The sequence below is a fragment of the Hyaena hyaena genome, unplaced genomic scaffold, assembly GCF_003009895.1.
Source record: "Hyaena hyaena isolate Hyena2069 unplaced genomic scaffold, ASM300989v1 scaffold_65, whole genome shotgun sequence".
NCBI classification, from domain to species: Eukaryota; Metazoa; Chordata; class Mammalia; order Carnivora; family Hyaenidae; genus Hyaena; species Hyaena hyaena.
This window is the reverse complement of record NW_024080697.1, coordinates 2,001,496-2,019,326: the sequence shown is the minus strand read 5'-3', so window position 1 is coordinate 2,019,326 and position 17,831 is coordinate 2,001,496. Positions and strand designations below refer to the sequence as shown.

Below are 17,831 nucleotides of genomic sequence, written 5' to 3'. Positions count from 1 at the left end.
TTGAAACCCCAATGATAAAGGGCTGGAGCAGGTCGTTGCCCTCCAGACAATTCTGAGGGGCTCCTTGCTGGTCGGGCCCATACACAGTGGGTACACACGAGAACCCATTCATTACTTCAACAAAGTATTTATTGAACATTCGACTCCAGACCAGACACTTGAGAAAGAGAAATGATGACCCAGGCAACATCCCTGTCCCTGTGGCCCTTACAGTGAAGTCAAGGAAACGGACAATCAGCAAAGCAGCACACAGAGAAACAACATCAGACACTAAGAACTCTAGAATACAAGGTATTATGATCAAGAAGGAAGGGAGTGCACAATTTAGATTATCAGGAAAGGACTCCCTGAGGGGGTGGGATTTGAGCTGAGCCTTAAATGCTCAGGCATCAGATGTCTTCATATATGCAGCAGACATTTAGGGTAGAGGGAACAGCATATGGAAGGCAAGAACCATCTTGTTCAAGGAGTAAGAACCGAGTAGTGAAGTTAGGAAGAGAAAGGTGAGAGGTCAGGAAGGGAGACAGGGGACTTGCAAAGGCAGGACAGGAAGCTTAAAGTTGGAGATACTTCAGTGCATTGGGAATTTTCTATCAGTGAAGGCTTTTTCGGTGAAAGGAACAAAATTGTCTTAAACTAGCTTAAACAATAAAGATCGCATTGGCTCACAAAACTGAGAAGTTCGGGGGATTTAGGCTTCAGGAATGGTTTGATCAGGACTCAATTGTGCCCTCCTGTGTTGGCTTCATCCTCAGGCTGGCTTCCTGTATGATGCCAAAAGTGGCAGAAGGGGAAAAATGGTGGGGGAGAGGGAGGGAGGCAAACCATGAGAGATTCTTGAATGTCGAGAACAAACTGAGGGCTGATGGGGGTGGGAGAGAGGTGAAGCGGGGTGATGGGCATAGAGGAGGGCATTTGTGGGGATGAGCACTGGGTCTTATATGGAAACCAACTTGACAATAAACTATTAAAAAAAAAGATGGTGGCAGCAACACCAGGCCTCACATGCCAACAACGATACATCTGGAAAAACAGCTCAGTGGTACTATCCCTCCCTCACCAACTACTGTTAAGGAGGTAGTAAAAGCAATCAATGATTTTACAGAGTTAGCGTGTTAAGTATAGATCCACATGGTGCCCACCTAAGAAAGTGAATGAAAACATGCATGACTTGGATTTGGATCCTCTGAGCATGTGTCATAGAAATGTGATTCCAGATGAGCAAGGACAAGATCACAAAGGATCTAGAGATGATTTAGAGTGGTTAGAAGACATTATCAATATTCCATTTCTTTTTTTTTGTAATGTTTTATTTATTTTTGAGAGAGAGAGAGAGAGCATGAGCAGGGGAGGGTCACAGAGAGAAGGAGACACAGAATCCCGAGACAGGCTCCAGGCTCTGAGCTAGCTGTCAGCACAGAGCCCAACGTGATGCTTGAACCCACGAACTGTGAGATCATGACCTGAGCCCAAGTCAGACACTTAACCAACTGAGCCACCCAGGTGCCCCATCAATATTCCATTTCTTTAACAGGCAGTCTTGGCTCCCTTCCGAGATGATTTAAAGTAGAATCTATAATGTCTCTCTAGCTAAGAACTGCTAAGAGAGAATGGTGCAGAACGCCACAGGCACGGTGCAATTTCTAGGAAAGAAATGGACAGAAAGCTGACAACAGCAGCATGTCCAGGTAACAGTACAGGGTAACCACGCCCGCGGCAGCTGGCAGGACAGATCAGAAGAAAAACGGCAACACAGCAGCAGATGCCGAAAGCGTGGACTCTGGCCAGGGCAGGATGGTACAGTCCTAGAACAAATACTTCAGCCACGCTTTGAGGCAGAGCCAGAAACAACAGTGAGCTCCCTATCAGCAGTTACCCCGAGTGGACTGTCTGCAAGTGTACACAGTAGAGAAGGCAGTCAGGGTCACGTGCTGGGCGCTGAGCTGCAAGGCACCACGTATAGGCCAACGTTCACTTTTACAGCCTTGTCTTTAAAAAGTAACCCACTGGGATGGTGACATCTGTGTAAACAGAGGACCCACCTCCGCAGAAGGCCACAGGAGCTGCTCCTCTGGTCCCAGCCCCCTCCTGCACCGTAGTCCCAGGCCCCAGAAGTGGGCGAGAATCTCAGGCCCGCCAAAAGACACCTCTGCCCCACCTAATGACAAGGCAGACCACTTGGAGACTCTTTTATTGCCTTAAAACATCTGGCATTACAAATAGAAAATAAAAATTATGTTTTTAAAATAAAGGAACGAATGGATCTGGTAAACATTCTGTTAAAAAGTTGTAAGGAGCTGAAGAGTAAGCACCTTTCTCCTTATTGGAAGGAAGACACACTTTCTCTCCACCTCTTTTCCACCTCCCCAATCACTCCCCCCACCAGAAGTGGAGGGAACTTCTATCAACAAGAACATACAGAATGTCTATATTCTCTCTCTCTCTCTCTCTCTCTCTCTCTCTCTCACACACACACACACACACACACACCTGGCTCTCCTCAGGTAGTGGCCCAGGCACCTGGCACTGCAGCCGACCAACCCAGGCTGCTCCCATTTGCCAAGGCGGGGGCAGTGGCCACAGCCAAACAGCACCATGGTCATGATCACAGCTGTTCAGTACACAGGAGAAATTACAAATGTCTTATTTTCAGGGGACACCACCCAAGCCCGTGAGTAGAGCCAGACAACAGGCTAGACAGGAGAGGAAGTCACCTTGGGCTGGTTTAAAGAGACTCCCTTAAAATTCACAATATCTGATTTAAGAAAAAGATTATTGCTGGAAGAAAGAGGGCAGGGGAAGGGGGTGGGCGTGAGAATACTGTCCCCTCCAGAGGCGGGTGCACCTAATTCAAGCAGACTCACTTCCCATTTCAAGGGCCACCTTTCCTTCTGCCCCTTTCCTCTCATCTCCCAGAAGCAGCTGTGGATTTCTCAGCATGGAATAAATCAAGGTTAGCTCTCAGTAAAGGTTACAGGAAGTCGGCTGGGATTTCCCTCCCTTTAGAGAAAGCAAGCGCGGAGGCTGATGGTGGAGTTTCTCAAAGTAGTGTCCACATGGAGGCATCAGAGGTGACCATGACCCACACAGAAGTCCCCGGGCAGAGATTTTGTAGAAAAGAACCCATTCCCAGATCAAGCTACCACAGCTCCCAACTGCCTTCTCAAGCGCTCTCACAGGCCTAGGCAGTTCTCTCTCCCAGATGGGTTTCTCCTTCACGGCCACAGCAAAATTTATGTCAAGTTTATTGATGTTTGGTTTGATCCGCTCTTAGGAAGGGGTTTGGCAGCAGACCCCAACCTTAGGCTGGGAGAAGCGAGGCCGAGCCCTGACGGGTTTGTTCTGATGCAGTTTTGTTTTGTTTTGTTTTGTTTTGTTTTTTTCCTGATGGTGCTTCTTCCCACAGGTCGTTAGCAGCCAGTCCACTGACCCCCAAAGGCCCCTCATCCCAGGCAGCTGCCTTTCCTTAGGACTGGGCTTCTAAGGGTCCTAAGACACTGGAAAAAGTTAATATCCTGAATAAGCTCTCTTTCCGTGATAATTTCGCAGGCTCTCTCTTTGCAGGATGGAGGGAAAGGGGGAAGACAGGGCAGCACGGCCCTCCTCCGCCAGCCTCTCCCAACCCCGGCTCCCCTGCCCTATGAGGGGGAGAGGCGGGAATGGAGAGCGCATCTGGTGAAAGGTGCCATCATCCCCAACCAGGCCACGCAAGCGCCTGAGCGGGTTCTGGGGGGCAGAGGCACCGCCGTCCAAGCCACAAATATTCCAGCCGCTTCCCTCCAAAAGCTGTTCCAGGGAAGACCTGTGTCTGGCAGTGAGCGTTGACCGGAGAGGTGGGGGTGCCGTCCGTGTTCCCTGAGTCGCCACCACCTTCTTCCTCTCAGAGATGCTCCTCAGACACAGTGGTGGGGACTTTGCTGGTATTGCTCTCCTCCTCCTCCTCCTCCTCCCCCTCCTGGAGTTTCTGCAGGCAGAAAACAAGCAGGCAGCCCTCTGCGTGAAGAGGTGCAGGACTCCACCCAGGCCGCAACAACTGCCTGTCTGTGATGACAGTCAGCGGAAAAGTGTGAAAACCGAGAGCCAGAGGCCCCCTCGGCGGCCCCAAGAGCAAACGAAGGGAAGAAAAGCAACCAACCCTTGCCAGTGTGTCCTTTAAACACACACACACAGGGGCACCTGGGTAGCTCAGTCGGTTAAGCGTCTGACTTCAGCTCATGTCATGATCTCACAGGTCATGGGTTCGAGCCCTGCATCGGGCTCTGTGTTGACAGCTCGGAGCCTGGAGCCTGCTTCAGGTTCTGTGTCTCCCTCTCTCTCTGCTACTCCCCTGCTTCCACTCTGTCTGTCTCTCTCTCTCTCAAAACTAAATAAACATTTTTTTACAAATTAAAATAAATAAACACACACACACACCCCATCACAGCATCCTCAAAGTAAAAATCCTAAAAGGCCATCTCTCTCTGACACCATGGCCACCACAAACCATCCTGCTCCAAGTGCCGCTCTCAGCTCCCTCTCAGGAGTGAAATAGCAGAGCCCACTCGCCCTGCCCCTTCTGACACCCTAACAGTCATCTGGGCTGGCCATCAAGGAGCAATCCAAAGCACCGGGTCTGCAACACCCACAGAATTTCTGACCACCTCCCTTTGGAGGCAGCCCCCAGGACGAGGAGTACTAGGAGACCGTGCATGGAATGGATGCAACAAAGAGAATCTGCATAAAGGCAGGATGCACCTAAACTTGCTGGCTAAAAACATCTCTATGCACCTAATGCCTAGGGAAGGAGACTTGGGGCCGCTGTGGCTTCCACTGTCTCGGGTAACGATGACCCAGGATGAGAAGAGTCCTCTGAGCCACTCTTGTGATGTGGGGTAGGAACCAAGCACAGCCTGGAAATCGTCCTGCGGGGCCCCTGAGTTCATGCTGTGCTTTGCTTCTTACCCCGAGTGTGCATCCAGTCAGTGAGAAGGCCTTGGCACAGGCCCAGCCCTGCCCCCACCACCGCTCAAGAGCCAGAGGAACATCTCCAGGCCCAGCCTGAGTCCAGTGCCAACTGGACACATGGTGCTCCTCCCCCGGGGACGGTCTCAAGGCTAATGCACGGCAGTGGCAACAGCTGTAGAAACCCAGCCTCCCCATTCCCGCTCTTGCTAATTTTTTGGCACCAGGTCAACCCCAGCCATGAGTAGCCTTCATTCAGGCAACGGGCGGCCTGCTTAAGTCAACCAGGCAGCCCATCTCCTCTCGCTGACACACACGTGCGTGCCCACACACGCCTGCCCCCTCCAAAGCCAGCACTTTTTGAAATCACAACCAGAAACACAGGTTAGTGGGGACAGAAGTAGAGCCACCGTCTCTGGCTGAGAACTACCAACTGGAAGGAAAATGGAAACTCAAATCGAGATTTTCATCATCTGGGTTAGTCATTAGCCCCAAGCCTGAAGCCTGTCTCTTTTTTTCCAAAACTGTACGGCTCACAGATTAGAAAGAGCAGCTCTGGCCACATCTAATGGGCGTCCTGTCTTTACCTGACTCTGATAATGAATTTGTGTGGCAGTGGCTGGGTCTCACTTACACCAACTGCCATGGGGTTTTAATGTTGGGCTCCAGTGGAGGGATGCTCTGTGACAGCCCTGGCCTCCCTGGGTGTCAGCCCACCATGACTCTGACCTTCCCATACCAATAAGCCTCTTCAGGTGCAAGTGAGGTCCAAAGACGCACGGTGAGTTATCCAGGGACACAGACAGTTGAGCACCAGCTCCAGATTTGTCTCCTCTTCCTACTCAGTGCTATTTCCAATACTCCACACAGAAGGCAACTAAGCCAACAACTCCCAACCTTGATTAACAAACCTGGTCCATGTCCACCAAGATGCAGCTGCATGAATAGTGAAATACTGGAACGGCCTAAATATGAAGCAAGAGAAAATGGAAAGATAGATAGACAGATGAGAGAGATAAGATAGAGAGATTAGATAGATAGATAGATAGATAGATAGATAGATAGATATGAGGCTGTAGGATGTAACTATGGAAAAGTTGACAAGCTAATATTAAGTAAACAAGCAGTTTAGGAAACCAATGTCCACAAGCAAACCCACAGAAAACACGTCTGAACAACAGGCTATAATGTAACCAGGTTATCTCCAGGTGCAAGGGTTAATAGGCGACCTTTTCTTTCTTCGTGTTTGCCCGTATCTGCCAACATCAACACAGATTACAGAATAAACAGCAAAATCGCTTATCACTTGACATGATATGTCACATTCCAAATTAAAACCTTCTCCCAAGAAATCGCTCCTGTTTTCTTACTGGCACCTTTTCCCAGGCTCACTATATGTTCATGAAAATGTTCCGAACCGTTATGTTTCCTTGTACGTGGGCACAGGTAAAACCCCATCTCCACCGTGGCAATGCCATGGCCCTCATGCCAGTCTAGAGAATGGCATTTCTGCTCCGAGGTTTTCCCTGCCTCCCTGTTGAATGTGTGGAGCCAGGCTCCTCCCTCCACATGCTCCCTGCTGCAGCCTGCCAACTCTAGAGCGTGATATCAGAAGACAAATAGTAGAGAACCAAAGATTATCATCTATCTGCCAACAAACATCCTTACAACGCCAAATATACCTCTCTCAGATACCATTTTTGCCTTGGAAAACTGGCGAGGCTTTCCAAAACGATAAATCCTCAACATTGGTACTCATACACTGCTATAGCCATATAAATTGATAGTATTGATAGTACCTTTCTAGACATCAGCTTAGCAACACATATCAAAGTCTCTAAAATGTCCATGACCACTTATCCATTTCTCAAGGAAATATGTGCTTAAGAACAAGTGCAAAGATTCAGCTTCCAGGACATTAATCACAATATTGTTTGTAACAATGATTGGAAACAACCTTAATGTCTACAGACAGGAAGACTGTTAAATCATGCTTTATCCATGTACACTCATTAACACGCCATGCAGTCATTTAAGTATGTTATAGGGGCGCCTGGGTGGCTCAGCTGGTTGAGCATCTGACTCTTGGTTTCAGCTCAGATTATGATGATCTCACTGTTCATGAGTCCAAGCCCTGTGCTGGGCTCTGCACTGACAACATGGACCCTGCCTGGGATTCTCTGTCTCTGTCTCTGTCTCTGTCTCTCTCTCTCTCTCTGCCCCTCCCCTGCTCAGGCATGCGCTTTCTCTCTCTCAAAAATAAACATTAAAGAAAAAGAAACTTGGAAAAAAAAGTATATTGTAAAAGAATAATGACCTTATAAAGTGTTCACAACAAGTAAAAAAAAGGCGATAGAAGATTCCATTTTTCTTTTAAAAATATTCACATATCCATATATAAATATAAAAATATATACACCTACATATTCTATGTGGATACAGACATATAAGTAATTGTAAAACAACCAGCATTTCATCTCTAGGTGATGATACAGGATGATTTTTATATTTGTATACTTTTGAATTTAAATTTTTAAATTTTGTATACTTTTCTGTATTTTTTAGTTTTTCTACTTTAGTTTTGAGTAGTTTATTTGTTTTTTAAGTAGTATCCCACTTTTATTCCTCCAATTTGAAATTGCTTTCATTCTGGCTCAGATTTGATAACTAACATCTTGGTTAAAATAGTTCCCAGCTGATTAAAGCAGATAGGAAGCCCTCTTCTGTTCTAGATCATACTCTCGCTTCTCCCCCTTATACCACCATCAGCTCCTGCTTCCTGACTCATCCTATTCAAGGCTTACTGGAAATCCACTGGCTCCAGTCCCTCCATCCCCACGGCACTGCCTAAGGGGCCAAAACATGCCAGGAGAGCCACTGATTTGAGGCCACCAACACCATGGTTGAGGTAGGCTCCCACCTTTCCTCTCCAGCCACTGACCCCAGGCTGAAAGCTGTGGAGCCAAGGTCTCGGGACTTGTCTCAGGATCCAAGAAGTGGGCGCTGCTCAGCGGACTGTGGCAACAGTGACGTGCTCTGGGGACCACACCAGGGAGGCCAGGAGGAGGGAAGGAAGCAGAAGAAGAGTCCAGGAAAGAACAGCACAAAAGCCGTGCTGAAACACGCACCGAGGAGACTCTTGGGCACCATGTTTATGCAAGCTGAGCTGGTCTCATGGAGAACCAGCCCACTCCGGGAGCCCCCTGGGCCCACCCATGTTGCCATGTCCTCAAACAAAGCTTGGGACCCAGCTCTCAGCCCAGCAAGCTCCCATATACTCACATTCTCGGGAGTTTCTTTGTTTGCTTTCTGCCTCCGGAGATCTGCCTTAATGAATGCTGAGGTCAAGGGATTGAGAAAGAACAACAATGGAAATGCAAGAGTTATCAAGGAGACCAATGGTTAAGTTCACCCAAGAGAGAGAGCCCTCCTTTTCCTAAGGGTCACAGGTATCTCAGACCTACTTCAGATATTCCAGGGAGATGGGGGTTCCACCTGCCATCTTGATAAAGCCTGGGGATCACTGATGTCCCTGACATGGGGAAGCCAATGATGACATTGGCCTTCATTTATAGATCACTGATATTTGTCAGAAAGTTTGCATACATTGCTCTAATCTTCACAACAACCCCCATTGTACAGATTAGGAACGTGAGCCTTCTAGAAGCTGGTCCACTTGCCCAAGGTCAAACAGCTATGGAGGTCAGTGTCACAGTCTGGGATGTAGACAAGGGTCTTTTGGTACCAAAACCCAGGCTCGTTCCACTAAAAACATGCTACTGCCTCCCAAACACATTTCCTAACAAGCCTTCCCCTCTGCCCCTCTGCATGTGTACCCCCAATCTGTATGATCAATCAAAACACTGCGGTCTCAAATTCCCAACAGCCTAAGCCCATGAGCATCATCTTGTCGTGAGGCCCCAACTCACCAGTAAGGATCGCTCCAAGGGTGAGGAACACACACAGGAAGATGTTCCCGGGCATGGTTCCATAGTTGTCAATAATTTGCCCCTGGGAGATGGTGAAGATGATCCCAAATACCTGGAAAGGCACCAAGAAGACTGGAAACAAGGGCCCGGCCAACCAGCCCACAGAAGAACTGGGCCGCCACAATGCAAGGCCTGTGTCAGCCAAGTCAGGTAGAGAACAAAGAGCCACTGCTTTGGGGCCACCACCAAATAAGAGCCCTACCTGGGCAGACACGTTAAGGAGGCCAGATGACATGCCTTCTGATTCTGGGTACGTCAGTTCCACAGCAAACTCAAAGCCCAGGGGGAGGTAGCCGGTCATGAAGAAGCTGGAGGCCAATCACAGAAACAAGGTGATGGAGAACTTCAGGAACAAGAAGGACAAGGAGCCCACCTCCTCCCTTAGAACTCCTTTTCCTGTTTTGTTTCTTGCCGTCAAGACTTTCCAGGCCTTTGAATAATGAGGCCGTCCCCCAGGTGGCCATACCAAAGAAAGAGATACTTCTGTAGGTCAGGAAGAAGTTCATATGTAGGCTTCATGCTCTCGAGGCCCCTGGGGTCTGCTGCTTCTGTGTCCAGCCATCGGTTACAGAAAAGGTCAATGTTTACAGAAGGGATGGGGATGCCTGCAATGTTCAGCCCTCCCCTGAGAAATTCCGTGTCATAGGTCCATAAGCCCTGTGCTGGGAGGGGGAAGCCCCTGGACACTGCACAGCATCTCCAGGGCTCTCTGGGACCTGGAAGGAGGAGCCCAGAGTCCTCCATCATCCCTCTGGAGAGTTGCCAGCTGAGAAAGACTGGGTGTCTGTCTGTCTCTGTCTCCATCTCTCTCTCTCTCTCTCTCTCTCTCTCTCTCTCTCACACACACACACACACACACACACACACACACAACAATATCTGGGATGTGAGGCTAGGCAGAGAAGGTGTGCTGTTTCCTAGGCTTCCTCATACAACAGGTTCAGAAAATTCCAGTATCTGCACCACACTTCATGCCGCCTTCACATCTATTTCTCTCTTGCCCCTTGCAACAACTCGACAAGACAGGCCACTCTCATCTTCTTTTAAAGATGTGGAAACTGAGGCTCAGAGCAGTTAAGTGACATACCTGTCCTCAAACAGTCAGCAGCAGAATTGAGACAAGGACCCAGGCTTTCTGATCCCTAGCCCTGTGTATTTTCTAGGACCCTAAATTGTCCCAGGCAGAGCTAAAAAAACCCCAAAAGACTCTAAACATTTCCTAGTCTCTGTGAGATCTGTGAAGGACAAACTGTCCCAACAGCATGGAAACCCCAGGCAGCTTTCTGAAGTGCTACACCTGAACAAGACCTCTGGGCAAGATCTCTACATCCCCAGAGGTCAATGACAAGGCAGCAAAGAGATCAACGTTGCCTCCAAGATGTCGGCAGCTCGAGGAGCCATGGGATGCTGCTTCCCGATTAAACAGTTTAGAGGTGACACTTACCCCATTGTGCCAGCAGTGATGAACACTACCCACAGGTGTTCCAGGTTCAAGGTCAATGTGTACACCACCATGCCGACCACAGTCATGATGTAGACCACCAGGGTTGTCTCCCTAGAGACAGAGGCAAATTGACTTATACACTTCTGACCTTGACAGGATCATTCTTTCATTCATTCATTGTACAAGTATCAGTTGGGGACCTGCTGTGTGTCAAGCCCTCTGCTGTGTGCCGGGACATCTGCTCTCACAGGACTTTCTGTCCATGAGGTGGATGGACACTGAACCAATGATCACAAAGAGTCACTTAACTACACTGTGGCCAGTGCTCCAAAGGGTAAGACCAGGAGAGTATGAAACCATCTTGCTGCACATGAGTTCTCCTCCTGCGGAACCCACTCAACAAGATCAGGCTGCCCCACAAGCAAGAAGGACACAACCCTGTCTTTCCTCATCCTCCACTGAAAAAAAAACAGAACGAACATCAGCAGGGGGCAGGCAGCAGTGGCGTGCAGGCTATCCCCACAAGCTACCTAACTCTGTTCATCCACTTTGCCCCAAGCCCCCATGACAATGCTGGGCAGCAATTTGCGTTTTTAGATTCCCTCTGTCATCTTGAAGTCCCTCCTATGGCCACTCGCATAGGCGCAGCACAGCTTTTTGGCCAAATCTGAACGACTCCACTTTCGACAGCAAAATCTAAAAGAGAACATTCGCCACCCCTGAACTAAGTGCTTGTCTCCAAAGCCAAAGTGAGAAAGCTCCGCCCACTCCCCAGTACATTTCCCTTAGTCGGTGCCCCCTAAGGACCTAAGGACCGTCGTCAACCTGTTGCTTTCTCTTTGGGGCTCACCTTGCTTGTGTTCCTCCCCACACTTTTTCTCCCATGATGCCCGCCCATGACTCTGGGGCAGCCCTGACTCCTGGATCCGGGTTCCTCTCCCTGCCCTGCTTCTACACATCCCTCTGCCTCCTTCCATGAAATGAGGATTCAGACAATGAAAGCTTAAAACCTTCATTCATCTCCCCTGAAGCCAGAAACATGGTGGGGATGCCAGCAGATGTATACCACAGTTATACCAAATGAATGCTGCATTTAGTGGGTGCCAGGAATTCTGCTCAGCACTTCACACACATTTATTATTTCACTCAAGCCTTACAGAAGCCCTGCAGGAAATGCATGACTCTTCCTAATCTTACAAATGAGGAAACTGAGGCTCTGATTAGTTAAATTACTCATTCAGAGCCATCCCCTGAGCAAATGCAGAGCTGGGATTTGGACCCATAGCTTGGATTTGAAACCTATCCCCTTTCTACTGAAAGAAACTAATACACTAATACACATGAATACACCACAGGGTTGCATCTTTGGAAAAGCTCAAGGCCAGAGGGTCCAAAGGATACCCCTCCTACTTGGTGCTTCAAAGCCACCTCTCAGGATAGAGGAGCTTCCTCACCCTCCACCCTGCACCCTCACCTAGCCCCCTCCCCACCCCCTGCAGAAGACAACTTCATGGATACCAGTTTAGCTCCTCTTTGCCATATTTGCTTAACCATAGCCTCATTTTAAACCACTGACCCATTTAGAAAAACTAAATGTAGTCCCAGCCTTGAAATAAAGGGACCTAGCCACCCAATTTCCAGCCTCCAAACCAAATGAGACAAATCTGGGAGCCTCAGGGAGAAGAGAACTGGCACCAAAATGAGCGGGTCACAGAGTCCTTTCTCTGCCCAGGTCAGAGCGCGGGGAGAAGAATGTTTCCTGCGGACCGCAGGAGTTTGACATCAGTGATGCCAGGAAAGGGTGGCATCGACATCCTGAAGTGCTCCCCCAGCCCTTCCACTGTAGTTCCTAGTTCTTCTGAATCATCTGTCCGCCCACATTCCAGCCCAGCTGACGTTCCACTCCATCCCTTCTCCTGCCACAGGGCAGGCCCTGGATAAAGAGACACTGCTTTTGGCTGGTTTGCAGGTGGGCCAGTCCTCACTGCTCTCACGTCTGGCCGAAGCAAGCAACTGACAGATGGCAGAGACGAGGTGGCAGCCAAGCCACACCAGCGGTCATTAAGCCAAGCCAGGCTCCCACATCGTGCTCAGCCAGGCAGCCACAGCCCCAGGGATGGCCTCAACTTACCTTTGTCTAGGACAGCCAGAGCGAGACCTGGTCTGACCAGAGCCTCACAGAAGTGGGTCTGTGTGGCAGAGAACAGGTCTGCCACTGTCTGTCGCCTCCAGACACTGGGAACTTTGGAGGCCTCGACAAAGCAGCCGCCCTGCCCCAGGGCAGGACAACCGTGGCAGCTAAGCAGCTGACCAGCACCCGGTGCGTGCGCAGCACTGGACAGAAGCAACCAGGAGGCAGGGATGTTAGGTCCCTGTTCTCCACAGCCTTTTCTCAAAGCCTGGCTGTTGAACTGAGGCACCAGGCTGGGTTGCTTTTTACAAATGCAGATTCCCTACCAACTGGCCTCCGTGAGGGCGGGGTCCAGGAATCTTTTTTTCCTAAGCGTCCTGGATGTGCCTGGCGTACACTAAAATCTCAGAAACACTGCTCTGGGCTCCTGGAGACACACTGGGCATTCAGGCCCAAAGTACATCACAGGATTCACCCAGGAGTTACAAGCAATCGCAAGATGATACAGTGTAGAACGCGAGAGATGATAAGATGTAAATCAGAAGGCAAGGCCTAACGGCGCCTTGCTTTAACCCCTGGGATCCACCAGGGAGCTAAGGGAATGGGGCGGTGGCACTACTTCCTCGTCACCACTTTTTGGGGCTTCCATAAACTTTCCAGCTGCCGGCATTTTTCCACATTCCTTTTCATTTCTGCCTCATCTGCTCCTTTTGCAAACTACATGGCAGAGGGGTAGGAGGGGAGAAGAGAAGTACTATGCTAGGTTTCATGTCGTCCATCTCTAATCTTGCCAAGATCCCCACGGAATGTGTACTGTTTCTCTCATTTTATAAATAAGGAAACTGAGGCTTATAGAAAATAACTATGAACCACTTGACCACAGAGCCCCTCAGCTGCCGCACCCAAACCTTTGGCGCCATATTGCTAATGAATATGTCATTTCGAAACACGGGCCCCCAATTCTCAGTCCAAGAGGAGGTCACTTACTTGTAGGTTTTGGACCTATCCAGCCAGATGCCTGAGATCATAGCCCCAAGCATTCCTGCAATGACGATGGTCAGGCCAATTCTTCCAGCGTTGACTTCTTCCCCCTAGGAAAACCACAGCCCCAACAATCACCCAGCAATGGGACGAGACATCAGACAGAGCATAGTCACCATGCGATGAAGGCACAAGTGCAGGCAACTCTCACCAGGGTGAGATGGCCTTGAAGAATCTGCCAGTGGGGCAAGAATTCCAGAATAGTTGCTCCTCCCAACCGAATATAACCCCGCATGTGTGTGCATGGCCCTGGATGCTGAGGTGAACCAAACTGTCCTTAGACCTACTTTGCAGATTTTTAACAATTTAATCCTTACAGCAACGCTTTTATCTTATTTATTGTCATTCCCATTTTACAAATGGGGAAACCAAATACATATATATTCAAATATTCCATACTTAGGTTTTTGAGCTATTAGTGCTAAAAGGAATAGGAAGATCACAGTATATAATCTCATTTACTTTGCAAAATCCCCCCACCATAAGGCTAGGAATCAATATTCCCCACTTTACAGATGAAGAAAACCAAGGCACAGTGAGATTAACCTACTAGCCCAAGGTCATGAGGCATTTATTAAGTGGAGAGCCAGGATCTGAACTCAGATGGGTCAAACTCCAAAACCAGAATGGTGTAGCCACAGTAGACCACCACCTCTTCAAGTGTGAGACCCTTGTCCTCTCAAAAGACAGCTGGACCCTAGGACACTCAGTATCCCATTCCCAGGATCCAGCCCTTGCTGGTTCTGGAAGCATTTAAGAAATGCTTTCAGTAGAGAAACTAAGAGTTCAAAATTAACTCTGCCCCAATCTTACAAATTAAGTATTTCACACGTGATCTACATGCATGCATGTTTACCTACTATATTGCCAGGCACCGTGCCATGTGCTTCACATACATATAATAGATATGAAAATGCATATGTATACACACACACACACACACACACACACACACACACAGAATTATCTTCTTTCTAACCCTACAAATACTTTTTCAATAAGCAATTATGTTTCCTTTGCAGAAAGGAGAATGAGAGCTCAGAGAGGCTAACCAGCTTGTCATACAGTTGACACCAGAGAGTGTCATACAGAGTGCCACCAGAGCTAGGGTTGAGACCCAGAGCTGTCTCTCTCCAAATCCCATAAGCATACCACCATACCATGCTGCCTGGAACCGGGGGACACTAGGGTTAACCACTGCCCCAGCTCCTGCTGAGCTGGATAGAAATCTCACTCTCGACAAATCCAGCATGCTCAGGGAACTCCCTTACCGGGTAGTGCAAGATCACCATGCGATTCAGCAGAGTCGACAAGGCATAAAAAGCACCAGCATTCAGACCTGAAAGAGGGAGGGAGAAACAGCATTAGGGGCAGCCTTCTGCTGGGGCCATGGCTAACTTCTCCCCCCAGCAGTCAGGGAGGTCAGAAACCCTCATCCTCGTTGCCATTGTGGCTGGTATCCTCAGAAAGCGTAAGGCTACTCTGCAGTTTCTGTCAAAGAAATACTCCAAAACAACCAAAAGTAACCATTTTAACCCTTTCTTAGCCACACACCACTGCCCCCTGATCCTTTTAACCCTGCCCTGGAGACACAGGCTCTAGAAAGCATTACCCTCAGAACAGTCTACATTCCTCTTAAGCACTGACCTATTGACCTATGGGATCAGCAGAATTAGTGGGCACCTGCCATCTCTTCCTGATGACCTGTCCCCTCTCCAGACTGCTCCAGACCTTTGACCCCTGACACCACTCTCTCTGCAGGTGGTTTCTCTTTCCCCAATCCTCCTTCAACTTCTTCTCAGATTCAATGTCACACAAAGCCCTATATTTGAAACCAGAAAGGACCTTAAAGAGCATTTAGCTGACTCTCCTAATTCATTGATTCATCCGACAAATAAATGAAGCACCTGGAATATAACATAAGAATCCATGTCCTTGAAGAATGAGGCCATTCGTCCAAATCTATACAATGAGTTAGTAGCTAAGACGAGACCGGAACTGACCCAAAGGAGAAAGGGTCTCCTACCCTCCCTTCATAACAACAACAGTGGCAAAGATGGTGATGGTGACGATGATGGTAGAGATGATGACAGTGATGATGATGATGAGAAGGATGATGGTGAGGATGATAGTGAGGATGATGATGGTGAGGAGGAGGATTGTGAGGATAAAGATGGTGAGGAGGAGGAGGAGGAGAAGAAGGATGGTGAGGAGGATAATGGAGAGGATGATGGTGAGGATGAGGATGGGGAGGAAGATGATGGGGAGGATGATGGTGATAATGGTAAGGAGGATGATGGTGAGGAGGAGGATGGAGAGGAGGAAGATGTGAAAATAATGGTGAAGATGGTGATGGGGAGGAGGAGGAGGATGGTGAAAAGTACGATGGAGAGGAGGATGAATGGGGAGGAGGAGGATGTGAGGGGGATGATGTGAGGAGCAGGTGGTGAGGAGGAGGATGTGAGGAGAAAGATGGAGAGGAGGATGGTGAGGGTGACAGTGAGGACGATGATGGAAGGAGCACACTGTTCTCAATACCTTACAATCCTCATACCAAGGTAGGTAATGTTATCATCCCCATTTTATCGATGAGAAAAATGCACACAGAGTTTAAAAACAAATACGGAAGTCACTTTATAATGCCCACCACAGATCTTTTTAACGTTAACTAATTTTGAGGCTCACAAGACTCTCACTGGCACACCTGACATTAGATACACTTACAAGAGTAGAAGTAACAGGACACAACTCGCGGGCAGGGTGCCCTCAGGAGGTTCCTCTGCAATGGAACCAGTCTATGGAACCCCAGACCATGGAGCCAACCATAGGCATACCTTCTAGGGCCCCACAAAGGACAGGCCAGTGGCAAGAGTGACCATACTCAGAGCGGCACAAAGAATGGCTTCCTACCTGCTATGGAAAGGTCCCCCAGTACAGATTGTCATTTTTATTTATTTTTTTAATTTAAATCCAAGTTAATATGTATTGTAGTAATGATTTCAGGAGTACCAGACAGTCATTTTGATCACAGGAGGTCATTTTTATCATATGCAATGTTGCCTAAATGTAGTTGACTCACTCCCTTTATCAGATTCCCAGAGGAATGAGACATAAAGTTCAGCGAAGGTCAGTTGTCATGCAAAATTGGAAAGGGAGCCTGTTTGCCATTCCCATGGTCACACAGGTAGTAAGAGGGGAGGCAGGGCTGCATCTGAACCAGACTCTGCAGCTCCAGGGTCACCAGTCTTAATCATTCTACTTTATATCCTCACAAAACTGGTTGTCAAAGATTTCCCCAGCTCTGGTTATTGACAACTTCATGTCCCAGCAGGTCCCAGCAAGTCACCTCAGGTATGCTGCGAGGTTGGGCTCAGTGCCGCCTCCTGACCGGCACAGGCCCCAGCGAGCTAGAGGATCCAGGAGTGTCACCAAAAGTCACTACAACTGCCAAGTTGCCAATTATGAGAACTCTGGGGCTCTCAGCAACTTCTTACCCAAGCACGCCTGCCTAACCTTTACGCCACACACTCCCAGCTGCTTGGAAATTCCGCTCCTGCATCCAGGAGTCACCTTCCTGGAAAGGAGGGTGGCGTGGAGTGTGGGCAGAGAGGAGGATGAAAATGCCCTCCTTCCTGCCCCTCACACTCCTCTCAGCCCCTGGTCCCAGCCTAATACAGCAAGGGGCAAGGAGACACCCCTGGTCACACTCAGCCTCGGTGGGCATCTGCTCGCAGTCTGGGGTCCAACGGGAATGAATGAGGCGAGCAGAATCTACAGAAAACAGAGGAAAATGATCCGAGAGGACTGGGAGCCAACCTCCACCCCAAACACTGTCACTTCCGTGACCCTGAGAGAGGCAGAGAGAAATACAGTCCCAAGTAGGCTGACCCACACTATTAAAGCTGCGGGGTTTCTCCAGGGCTTAGTGGTTTAGAGGAATCTGTTCCAGAGTGTGGCCTGTGGTCTGTCAGCACCACCTGGGAGCTTCGATGAAATGCAAATTCCTGACCCCACCCCAGACCCACTGCTGTAGGGACTCTGTGAGTGGCGCTTGGAATCTGTTTGACCCCCCCCCCCCCCCCCGGGTAATTCTGATAATGCTCAAATTTCAGACCGGGTGGCTCAGCCAGACCAGAGGGATCTGCAGTAGCCACCCCCAACTCCCAGCCAGGCCAGAGACTGACTCAGGGCTAAAGCTAGGCGGGGGACCAGGGCGGGGAGCAGGAGCTCACCCTGGAAGGCTGCTGTCATTCTCTCCAATCGTTTCTACAGTCCAACGCCAGAG

At 49.1% G+C, this 17,831-nt stretch overlaps 1 protein-coding gene across 5 annotated transcripts in view; it reads right to left on the bottom strand.

Annotated features, from left to right (window-relative positions):
• FLVCR2 (FLVCR heme transporter 2) overlaps positions 1-17,831 on the bottom strand; it is a 71,270-nt gene that overhangs the window by 11,743 nt on the left and 41,696 nt on the right. Inside the window, exons 4-11 of one of the 5 annotated variants that reach the window (XR_005528457.1) lie at positions 14,818-14,885; positions 13,493-13,596; positions 10,375-10,485; positions 9,133-9,238; positions 8,871-8,982; positions 8,224-8,279; positions 3,803-3,964; positions 2,175-3,497 (exon numbers count right to left, since the gene is read on the bottom strand). Coding sequence is in view for 4 of the 5 variants with exons in the window: in XM_039232216.1 (XP_039088147.1) it covers positions 3,881-3,964; positions 8,224-8,279; positions 8,871-8,982; positions 9,133-9,238; positions 10,375-10,485; positions 13,493-13,596; positions 14,818-14,885 (641 nt within the window). In the remaining variant the exon portion in view is untranslated. Of the gene's footprint in view, positions 1-111; positions 765-2,174; positions 3,965-7,246; positions 7,978-8,223; positions 8,280-8,870; positions 8,983-9,132; positions 9,239-10,374; positions 10,486-13,492; positions 13,597-14,817; positions 14,886-17,831 lie in introns of those variants that run through there. The other 4 variants (XM_039232220.1, XM_039232216.1, XM_039232218.1 and 1 more) reach the window with 4 other exon arrangements.